Source organism: Myxocyprinus asiaticus, chromosome 4, assembly GCF_019703515.2.
Source record: "Myxocyprinus asiaticus isolate MX2 ecotype Aquarium Trade chromosome 4, UBuf_Myxa_2, whole genome shotgun sequence".
In the NCBI taxonomy this organism is placed as follows: Eukaryota; Metazoa; Chordata; class Actinopteri; order Cypriniformes; family Catostomidae; genus Myxocyprinus; species Myxocyprinus asiaticus.
Window position 1 is genome coordinate 48,043,521 of NC_059347.1, and position 12,439 is coordinate 48,055,959.

The 12,439-nt window shown below is 38.2% G+C and overlaps 1 protein-coding gene across 2 annotated transcripts in view; it reads right to left on the bottom strand.

The window, feature by feature from the left end:
- Window positions 1–12,439, bottom strand: part of arhgap25 (Rho GTPase activating protein 25) — a 31,095-nt gene continuing 18,656 nt past the window's right edge. For both annotated transcript variants that reach the window (XM_051684173.1, XM_051684182.1), the window contains exons 10-11: window positions 9,181–9,770; window positions 1–840 (exon numbers count right to left, since the gene is read on the bottom strand). In XM_051684173.1, coding sequence (XP_051540133.1) covers window positions 642–840; window positions 9,181–9,770 — 789 coding nt within the window. In that variant the 3' untranslated portion in view covers window positions 1–641. The remainder of the gene's footprint in view (window positions 841–9,180; window positions 9,771–12,439) is intronic.

Sequence of the window (12,439 nt, forward strand, 5' to 3'; positions counted from 1 at the left end):
TTTTTTTTTTTTTTTTTTTTTAGAATTTATTAATTAAAATATCTGTTTGCCAGATATAGCTGATATATTTTCTTTTAAATTTTTTAGTCGTTTCATAAATCATTTTGTGCTTCTCAATTGAGTTCTCATTTTGCTAAAAAAAAAAAAAAAAAAAAAAAAGATTGCAAAAATGTATCCTGACAAATATTCACTTAAGTAAATGTGTGACAACTAGCACCTGTCTCCCCTTGGGCAACCCTGGAGAGTATGTACTATACTTTCTAGCGATCCATCAGACAAATACACTATGAAAAAAATTATAGGCAGTTGTTTAATACTCTTTATAAAACTTTCACATTCCCAGTCCAATACTGCATAACTTTGAATATTTTCTTGTAACAGATCACAATACCAACGTGACGCTTAATAACAAGTTCAAATGTGTAATTTTTGTACATAAGGTGTCTTCTACCATAGCAGTTTTACTTCTGTCACATCATAGACAGAAACTGTGAGATGGACATTTTCACCAGACGTTTTTCAAAGACGTTATTCAGTGCAGTTCAAGGTAGATCAAGGTGTAAAACACCATTGAAGACTGTTTGCCTATTACTCCAGTGAGAAGCTAGACAGGACTAAGTCTTGACATACATTGGGTGGCACTATGTGCCAGCAGTGGGCCTGTTGAGGAACTCCTGAATGTCTCTGTTCAGGTGCTCATTGCGCTGAAGAGCTTCATCCCTGCTGCTCTCTGCGTTGCGAAGCAAGATCTCTAATGCAGCTTTGCAGCGTCTCTCTGCCTCGAGTGCTGCCTGCAGCTCTGCCACTGTAGCACTCAGCTCTCTGTTCTTCTGTTGTAGACTGAAGGTTCACACACAAACACACAAATATGCACCCAAATAAATAAATTAATATCTCAATTTCATTCCATTAAATACAATATCTTATTAAATATGTCATATTTTAAAGGAAGACAGCACAAGCACACTTGAAACGTATTCCACAAAACCAAGTTTGGTTTTTAATAATAAAAAAAAAGTGGTAACACTTTACAAGAAGGCTGTTTTCATTAAAATTAGTTAACTACATTCATTAACATGAAATAACAGTGAACATTACATTTATAGCATTCATTAATCTTGGTGAATGTTACTTTCTGCAATTACTAATACATACATACATACATACACACACACACACACACATATATATACGTGAACAAATAATGTGAACAAAAATATATTTATATACAGTTGAAGTCAGAGGTTTACATGCACAAGGTTGAAGTCATTAAAACTCATTTTATTAACCACTCCGCAAATTTAATATTAGCAAACTATAGTTTTGGCTAATAAGTCGTTTAGGACATCTACTTTGTGCATGACACAATTAATTTCTCCAACAATTGTTTACAGACAGATTGTTTCACTTTTAATTGACTATAATCACAATTCCAGTGGGTCAGAAGTTTACACACACTAAGTTAACTGTGCCTTTAGCTTGGAAAATTCCAGAAAATGATGTCAAGCCTTAACTGACAAAAAGCCATTTAACTTCTGATAGGTAGTGTACTGAATTGGAGGTGTACCTATGGATGTATTTTAAGGTCTACCTTCAAACTCAGTGCTTCTTTGCTTGACATCATGAGAAAATCAAAAGAAATCCGCCAAGACCTCAGAAAAAAAAATTGTGGACCTCCACAAGTCTGGTTCATCCTTGCGAGCAATTACAGAAAAGAAGTATAAACACCATGGGACCACGCAGCCATCATACAGCTCAGGAAGGAGACACATTCTGTCTCCTAGAGATTAACATATTTTGGTGCGAAAAGTGCAAATCAATCCCAAAACAACAACAAAGGACCTTGTGAAGATGCTTGAGGAAACAAGTAGACAAGTATCTATATCCACAGTAAAACGAGTCCTATATCGACATAACCTGAATGGCTGCTCAGCAAGAAAGAAGCCAATGCTCCAAAACTGCCATAAAAAACCCAGAATACAGTTTGCAAGTGCACATGGGGACAAAGATCTTACTTTTTTGAGAAACTTCCTCTGGTCTGATGAAACAAAAAATTGAACTTTTTGGCTATAATGACCATCGTTATGTTTGGAGGAAAAAGGGTGAAGGTTTGCAAGCCGAAGAACACCATCCCAACCGTGAAGCATGGGGGTGGCAGCATCATGTTGTGGGGGTGCTTTGCTGCAGGAGGGACTGGTGCACTTCACAAAATAGATGGCATCATGAGAAAGGAAAATTATGTGGATATACTGAAGCAACATCTCAAGACATCAGCCATGTAGTTAAAGCTCGGTCGCAAATGGGTCTTCCAAATGGACAATGACCTCACGCATACCTCCAAAGTTGTGGCAAAATGGCTCAAGGACAACAAAGTCAAGGTACTGTAGTGACCATCGCAAAGCCCTGACCTCAATCCGATAGTAAATTTGTGGGCAGAACTGAAAAAGCGTGTGCGAGCAAGGAGGCCTACAAACCTGACTCAGTTACACCAGTTCTGTCTTCAGGAATGGGCCAAAATTCCAGCAACTTATTGTGAGAAGCTTGTGAAAGGCTACCCAAAACGTTTTGACCCAAATACAAACAATTTAAAGGCAATGCTACCAAATAATAACAAAGTGTATGTAAACTTCTGGGACCCACTGGGAATGTGATGAAAGAAATAAAAGCTGAAGTAAATAATTCTCTCTACTATTATTCTGACATTTCACATTCTTTAAGGTGCAATATGTAAAAATGTTCATGTAATATTCGCCTTTTTTTGCCAATGTGTGAACGGCTTGTAACGCAACTTAAAAAATGAGCCCTTCCCAGACTTCCTAGGTTGTCTATTAAAGCCTGTAGACTGATTTTCACGCGAAGGGAGCGGGTCACTTTTGCCGGGAAAATCCAAAGGATGTGATGTTTATGCGTGCTCCCGAGAGCTTTGCCTCAGTGCTTCTCTTCCGCTATTCAACAGCGACAACTGTCTGCAACACTAAGTAACATTATCTTAGAAATGGAATCCAGCAAACATCCGGCTCGCAGCACCCGGCTCACATAAACTCCGAGTAAGCCAAAAAAAAAACAAATGTATCTACTGAATCCCATCTGGCTAAGCAGGAACGTGATCGTGGTCAAGCGAAAACTAGAGTGAACATCAGCAGGGCATTTGATTCCTGGATGGACCGACCCTGAATTGGCATTCTTCTTATTGGACAGGTAAGCTTACATAACTGCAAAGCATGTGAAATATAGTGCCATAAGGATTGATCTGTGTAATTTTATTTGAAAATTAAATAAATGAATTAAATGAAAACATCACCAACATCTCCCGAATCGCTGCCTCGTCATTATTTTCTTCTGTGTTTTACCCCATTGTGTGCAAATCAGTGCAATAATGGGTGCAAGCTCGTCTTTCATGTTGTTTGTTGGCTTATCACAAATAAACTCTCCCGTTGCTATGTGCGTGTTTGTGAAAGAATTTCGAGATCATAGTTTCATTCGGGCACAAATGGTCATGTGTTTGATACAGCTGGTCTGCAAACAGTCGTGTTTATGCGCTTGACTTTAGTGTATGCACTTAACTCGCGTCTTTGTTTCTATGTCGGTGAATCACATTCAGTCTCTTATGTTACGTCATTGTTTTGGTCGATGCTCGCATCCCTATATATATATATATATATATATATATATACACACACACACACACACACACACACATACACACTGGTGGCCAAAAGTTTGGAATAATATACAGATTTTGCTCTTATGGAAAGAAATTGGTACTTTTATTCATCAAAGTGGCATTCAACTGATCGCAATGTATAGTCAGGACATCAGTAATGTGAAAAATTACTATTACAATTTGAAAAAATGTAATAATAAGTCTTAAACTACTTCAAAGAGTTCTCATCAAAAATCCTCCACGTGCAGCAATGAGAGCTTTGCAGATCCTTGACATTCTAGCTTTCAGTTTGTCCAGATCCTCAGGTGACATTTCACCCCATGCTTCCTGTAGCACTTGCCAGATGTGGCTGTCTTGTTGGGCACTTCTCACGCACTTTACAGTCTAGCTAATTCCTCAAAAGCTCAATGGGGTTAAGATCCATAACACTCTTTTCTAATTATCTGTTGTCCAATGTCCAATGATGTTTCTTTGCCCACTCTAAACTTTTCTTTTTGATTTTCTGTTTCAAAAGTGGCTTTTTCTTTGCAATTCATCCCATAAGGCCAGCATCCCTGAGTCTTCTCTTTACTGTTGCACATGAAACTGGTGTTGGATTCACGTGACGCCATGCGAGGTCTGGACGTGTGAACAGCGAGCTCTGCACACTTTGCTAGTTTCAATACTTTATGTCATAAACCGGTGAGATTCGATACACCCTGATCCTAAACTGTTCTAAGAAGACAATATGTCAAAGAAATTCAAAATCCTGTGCTCTGGAGACATTAAAAGACATTTACGCGCTCAAGCTGACGCCCCCGAGCGGGCCGCAAGCCCGGGAGCTGATTTGACTGAAGAAGTGAGGGAAATTCAGTGAGAATTGTTGAACATGTCAGCAATGCTGATGAAGGTCCTTGCTAACTTGGAGGATCTTGCTGTAATATGTCGATCGATCACTGCCATAGAGATGAATTTCACTGAGGTGGTTACAAGAGTGGGGGATGTCAAAAAACAGATAGATTATCTGGAGTCATTGGAAAGGGAATTAGCTGCTAATCCACTAGCAACCAAGGTGGATTTGGACCGAGTCTGGGAGAAGTTGGAGGACTTGGAGAACTGTAACCGGCTGAATAATGTCCGAATTGTTGGAATTCCTGAGGACAAAGAAGGTCGGGATATGGTGAAATGCCTGGATGGGCTCTTACCGAGTCTGCTCGACATAACAGGCCATAAGCTGGAAATCGAGCGAGCTCACAGGGTTCCGGCTCGGCGATCCACTAAGGGAGACAGGCCCCGATCAATTCTGGTCAAATTTCTGAGATCATCCAATAAAGATCTCGTGTTACATGAGGCGAGGAGTAAAGGAAGTCTTTCTTGGAAGAACCACAGCATTTTCTTGTTCCCAGACTTTGCGAATTCAACAAGAGAGAAACGTGATCAATTCAAGAAATGCAAGAAAATCTTACATCAACGGAAGGTCGCTTTTGCACTGATGTTCCTGGCCAAATTGAGAATAGATGCCAAGGATGGCTGTACATTATTTACATGTCCACAACAAGCGATGTCCTTCATAAAGTCAATGGACTGAGTAAGTTATTTTGTGGTACTCATGTTGCAGCCAAGTGGACCAACTCACTGAACATTCACTTGACCGTCCGAGGAAACTGAGCGCCTTTTTTGTTTCATTTTGTGCTGGTTCCGCCTAGTGGCTGGAGTTTGTTTTGTGTAGTAGCACTCCTTCGGGACAGTATTGTGGATGAACCTGCACATTCTTTGTGCTTATGCCTCCTATTGGTTGGAGTTTGTTTTGTGGAGTATTTCTTGCAGGACATTGGAGTGATTGGGTCATTTGTTGCACTCATGTAAGCAGTCGATTTGGCTGGCTCACTGAACATTCTTTTGACTGCCCGAGGAAACTGCACGGGCTTTTATTTTTTTTTTTTTGAGCTGGTTCCACTAGCGGCTGGAGTTTATTTTGTGGAAGAACACACCTTCAGGACAGTTATGTGGATGAATCTACACATTATTTTTGTTTATTCCACCTATTGACTGGAGTTTGTTTTATAGATTATCTTCTGTTATTTAATTCTGTCTCACAAAATTTGTATAGAAACACCAGACTTGAGCAATCCGACAGCAAAGTTGTCATGGGGGCACTCGTAGGTGTACATGGACTGTTTGAGTTTAGAGGGGTGGACTCCAGTTGGTGCTGTCCTGCACGGGGATGATGTGCACGTTTTTCTTTTTTCTGTTTGTTTGGTTCGGGGGGAAGTTTGGGTTTTGACTGTTGCACTAATGTTGGAATGTGGTCTTTATAATTTTATTTTTGACACACAATCTATTTTTTCTAATATGTCAAAATGTCAAATGTTAATATGAGTGGATTATCTCTCTCCACGTGGAATGTGAATGGGTTGGGGCACCCCATAAAAAGAAGGAAGCTTATTTCTCTTCTTAAACATAAGAAATATGATATAGTATTTCTTCAAGAAACGCATCTTTCCCTGCAGGAAGCTGAAAAATTTGGGAAGATATGGGGCGGACATGTTTTTTTAGTGCTGGCTCAAGTAAGAACAGGGGAGTCATTACATTGATAAGTAAGCATCTACAATCCAAATGTCTCAAACAGATTAAAGATAAATTAGGAAGAGTCATTATTGTTCTAGCAGAAATTCAGGGAGAAAGGTTGATTTTGGCTAATATTTATGCACCTAACGCTGATGATCAGGGCTTTTTTATAGATCTTGAAGGGATGTTGCAAGCCGCTGGCACCCCTCGTGGTATAATATTGAGAGGAGACTTTAACCTATAGATGGACTCAGTCCTTGATCATAGTGAAGCAAAAGTGTATAAGCCCCCTAGAGCAACATCAACTGGAGACTTCTGAACCCATCTGATAGGGACTATAGATTTTTTTTCATCAGTCCATAAGATTTATTCCAGAATAGATTCATTTCATCTGTTGTTGATTGCTCAATTGGAAACATCTTAGTCTCAGATCACGCCCTGGTGAGTTTAGAGGTGTTGCCACATATGGAGAAATGAAATCATACAGTTGGTGCTTTAATGTATCCCTCTTGCAAAATCCTAAATTCCAACAAATGTTAAAGGCTGAAATATATGGAGACCACCTGGTCCTCAGTATCCTCTGTGGGCGTGGCTTGGGAGACACTTAAGGCGGTTCTTAGGGGTCGGATCCTACAGTATGCCTCATTCACCAAAGCACGTGAACTCGTGGAGTTGGAAGGGAATAGTACAAGTGCCGAGGCAGAGCTGAAGTGCTGAATGTCATCTGATGGCCTCAGAGAATTGACCAGATTGAAATACAGATATAATACTATTTTTTTGCGGAAGGTGAAGTTTTGGCTATTCAGGGCAAGACAGTCATATTTTGACTCGGGGACAAAGCAGGGAAGCTTTTGGCTAGATGTATAAAGCAGAGAGAGTCTTTTTCTACCATTCCCTCAGTGAAATCTGCTGGTGAAAATATTTACCTCAGCCAAATGATATTAATCATGCTTTTAAAGAATTATATCTTGATCTCTATAGTTCCACGTCTTCATCTACTGATGAAGATATTAGAAACTTTGTGTAACCATTAGAACTCATTAAACTGATGACTGAGCCAAAAAAATTATCTTGATTCTGAGATAATCTTGGAGGAGCTTGGCGAGGAAATTAAGGCCAGATGGCTTTGCCACTGAATTTATGCTACAGAACTGGCTCCACATTTGTTAGAAGTTTATACGGAATCATTAAAGAATGGAAAGCTTCCACCAACCATGACATAAGCCCAGATCAGTCTGATTCTTAAAAATGACAAAGATCCAAGCGAGTGTAAGAGTTACTGTCCAATTTCCCTGATCCAGCTAGACGTAAAAATATTGTCAACAATTTTGGCTAACTGATTAAGTTATGACATCTCTTATACATATACTGTAGATCAGGTGGGGTTTATGTAAGGTGGGAGTTAAATGTTGATTCAGTGTATATATGTTTTGTTTTTCTTTGTTATTTGTACGAATCAATAAAAAAATTGATTTGGAAACTGAACAGGTAGAATTCAATGAAGCTGTTAGCTGAGGACATGTGAGGTGTCCATTTCTTAAACTAGAGACTCTGATGTACTTATCCTCTTGTTTAGTTGTACATCTGGCCTTCCACAATTTCAAGCATTGTATATCCTTCATTCCTCAAAACAATGATTGCCTGATGAGTTTCTAGAGAAAGCTGTTTCTTTTTTGCCATTTTTGACCTAATATTGACCTTAAGACATGCCAGTCTATTGCATACTGTGGCAACTCAAAAAAAACACAAAGGCAATGTTAAGCTTAATTTAACGAACCAAATAGCTTTCAACTGTGTTTGATATAATGTCAAGTGATTTTTCTAGTACCAAATTAGCAATTCAGCATGATTACTCAACAATAAGGTGTTGGAGTGATGGCTGCTGGAAATGGTGCCTGTCTAGATTTAATCAAAAATGACTTTTTTCAAATAGTGATGGTGCTGTTTATTACATCAGCATTGTCCTGACTATACTTTGTGATCAGTTGAATGCCACTTTGGTGAATTAAAATACCAATTTCCTTCCAAAACAGCAAAATCTGTACATTATTCCAAACATTTGCCGCCAGTGTGTGTGTAATATATATATATATATATATATATATATATATATATATATATACACACACACACACACACACACACACACACACACACACACACACACACACACACACACATTTTTGTTCACATTAGAGGAACATGTCCATAGTTAAGGTGATTATGGACATGTTAGGAAGTAGACCTGCACATTGTATATGCACAAATGACAAGTAACCAGAATTTTGTATTATTATTTACAAAAGTTTATTATTGACCAATATAATTAATTAACTACATTTTTTCATTTTTGAAGAACATGTTAGTGGTTACCACTACGATGCTAGGATGTTCTGGGAGGTTGCCAAGGCATTGCTATGAGGTTGCTAGGGTGTTCTAAGTGATTGTTAACACATTGCTATAAAGTTGCTACTGCATGGTGAGTGTCCTGACTCCTGAGTGATGGCTAGGGCATTGGTAGCTGGTTGGTAACTCCATGTATAGGTTCGGGTCATTCCTTCAATACAAGTCAATGGAATTTTTCCACCACAAATGGTGCAGGACGAGTTATACTGCAAAGTTCAATACTTGTTCAAATCCCTAAACCAAAGTATGGGTTGCACAATTTTACAGTAAGTGTACTTTCAGTATACTTACAGTGTACTTACCCAAGAAAGTATGGAGTAATTTTAGGTAACTACATGTACTTAATATGGGTTAAGGTTAGGGTTAAGTTTAGGGTTAGTACCTAGTAATTACTATAATTGTTGTAATTATATAGTAAGTAAATGTAGAACAGCACTGTAAAATAAAGTGCTATCAAAGTACAGTATGAGCAATAGTAACAGGAATACTTACCTTAGTAAGTACCACTAATTACAGTATAGTATGATTATGTTACAACAAAAATATGTTATTTTGGGCCATACCTGTTGATAAGGTGCGTTGTATCTGTGTTTCTCTGTTGGCCTGCATTGCTTTGCTGTAGGACGGTCCCATCTTCAGGTGCTGTTGGCTTCTCTCTGCCCAAACTCGGTGCACTCAACTCTTTGGTCAGCCGAGGCTTAGGCAAGGGAACTGTGCTCTGTGTCTGTGCATTTAGAGCATCTGTTTCTTTGACTACAACATCATTAACTGTTTTATCCAAGCCTGTGTCATCATTTTCACTTTTCTGCCCTCCAGAAAAGAGTGTCACTTTCTGGAGGTCAAGGATTTTAAAGATGTCCTCTGAAAGCGTCTTCTCGTCGTTCTCGTTGAAGCTCTCCTGGAACCTGCTCCAGCGATCCAAAGCCGGCTCTCGGCATGTTTTCACAACTGCCGGACAGCCAAAGCTGGGTAGAGTCTGAGTCCGCTTTCTGGGGCTGCCGGTCCACGCGTCCGATACAGGGGAAAATGTAGAGGAAGGAGAAAGAGGTGCTTCCTCTGACCCTGCCTCAGATGGCCACACGTCCCTCCTCTCAGCCTCAGGTGTGTCTACTTCTTCCTCTTCAGGAGACTCCGACAGGGAAGACACCTCACACTTTGAGAGAGGAGGGATGCAATCAGTTAAGAGACAAAGGTGAAAGCAGCCATGTGACAGCTTTAAAGAAGTGTAACTTTCACAAACAATAAGTGTGCTCATCAAATATGACCAAATTCAAATCAATTTTAACCTACAGATGCGTCTGTGCACATGATATCAACTACATCATACTGTTATTGGCTCAGTGGGTCATATGGATGCATGATAAGCTGCAAATATTATTAATTTCAACCCACAATTATTACATTGGGTCCCATTCACTAATATTGTAATGTTAATAATTAATGTTCTAACTTTTGTGTGCAGAAAAGGTTCTGATACAAAATGTCCAATAGATTCACAACAGGTGCATATGCACATAAATTTGTTCTTTCCTTCATTCTAATGTTGATGAATCTAAATAAACTATACTAAATAAGGGAGCGTAGGCCAACAGTTAGTAATTAGCACAATACACGTCTAAACCATCTCCACATATGGGATTTCCAGCACAAACTCTCCTGTACAGCACATTATTTTTGTTACTCTAGTCTAAAATAAGGAAGACTTATTGTAGGATCACTTAAAGGAATATTCCGGGTTCTATACAAATTAAGCTCAACCGACAGCATTTGTGACAATGTTGATTACCACAAAAATTTATTTCGACTCATCCCTCCTTTTCTTTAAAAAAAAAAAAAAAGCAAAAATGGAGGTTACAGTGAGGCACTTACAATGGAAGTGAATGGGGCCAATTTTTTGAGGGTTAAAATTAGGGGTGGGGAAAAAAATCTATTCAATAATGAATCTTCTACCGATTTGAATCGATTCACAAATTTCAAAACTCGATTTTCTAAATGTTAGTTAATAACGTGATGTTGTCGGAATAAAAAAGGTGGAAGTCAACTGCGAGATCAGTGCAGCACCCGGACAGTTTAGAGAGTGCACACCTCACGCCGCGAGCAGGAAGTGCAGAAGTAGTGAAGTATCCGCGAGCAATGGAGAAAGAAAAACAAATACATCCTACCCCATTTTCAGCGAGGGCAAGCGTTTGGACAAACTTTGGATTTTATCATCTCCAGGGGAAGGAGGAGCTTGACAAGACTTATGCAATATGCAAGCTTTGTAAAGCGAAGGTGATGAGGACATTACAAACATGAGGACTCACATCGGACGCCATCAAAAACCTCCAGTAGCAAACATTCCGGTCAGTCAACACACTCTGCACCAATTTTCTAAACTTCCAGCCAACTCTGAATGGGCAAAGAAGATAACTCAGTCTATAGCTTATTTCATTTCAAAAGATCTGCGCCCCTACAGCGTCATTGATAATGAAGGCTTTCGGTACATGATCCACACAATTGAGCCCAGGTATAGCATACCATCCTGTCTGCTTTTTACTGAGAAAGCTGTACCTCAGCTATACCAAGACACAAAGATTTGATTCAGTGGGATTTTTTTCTTCAAGACCTATTAAACTGTCTACCACAGTAAAATAGGAAAAGTAACACAAAACAGCAATCTAGAATCAAATATATGCATATATCGAATCGAAATTCGATTCAAAATCGAGAATCGAATTGTGACCCCATGAATCGAATCGTGAGATTACAAAAGATTCCCACCCCTAGTTAAAATGCAGAAATGTGAAGCTTATAATTTTATAAAAGTACTTACAATAATTCGTCTGTTAAAACTCATATTATTTGAGCTGTACATTTGTTTAAATCATAATTTTTACAGTCATGTTTGGGTTTTAAGGTTTGTTGACATTACATCGTCATGGCATCAAAGTTGTAAAACTGGCTATAACTTTACACAGATTTAGCTCACTAAAATCATGTTAACACACATATTGTTTACATCTTGTGGCTATACTTTTGAAAAGGTGAGTATTTTAATGTTCAAAAATTGGCCCCATTCACTTCCATCGTAAGCATCACTGTAAACCAGATTTTTGCTGCTTCTTTTTTTAGGAACAGAAGGGGCAAGTCAACATACATTTTTGTAGTAATCAATATTATGCAACAAATGCTGCTGATTGAGCTTAACTTGGAATATTCCTTTAAATATTTCATTTCTAATAATAATTAAATAAAAATAATATATACTGTATATATAAAATAATTTAATAATTGATAAAACATTTTTCACACACTAAATAATTTTTTACATTTTGTGTACTAACAATATCCAACAGTGTACATGCATTACAGGAGAGTTATGTAATTTTTTTTTTGTCATTTTTTCTGAAAGTCATGAAAATTTGACCATACCTGAGAGTCATTTCCACCACATCTCAAATTCTGTATTGTGTTAATAGATTCTGTGGTGGAAATTATTCTGTGGTTCTTCTTTGTCTACCTAAGGCTAATTTTATAGCTAACATTTTATGTATTCATTTTATTTATTTGTTTAATAAACACAATCAAAATATATTTTAACACTTATTTTATAATTTGGTAAAATTAGTTTGATTGGAAATGACGGCCAATAAAAATATTCTGCTCACAAGTGATATTTACCTTCAGTTTTCTTTGTGTTCTTCAAACATCACTTGTCTCATATTTCATCAAGCATGCTATTCGTTGACACTTTTGTAGACTTGTATAACAAGTACCCTACATTAACGACTGGAAAACTTTTATAGGGGAACAATTTTTTGGTGTGGATGAAATTATGCAACA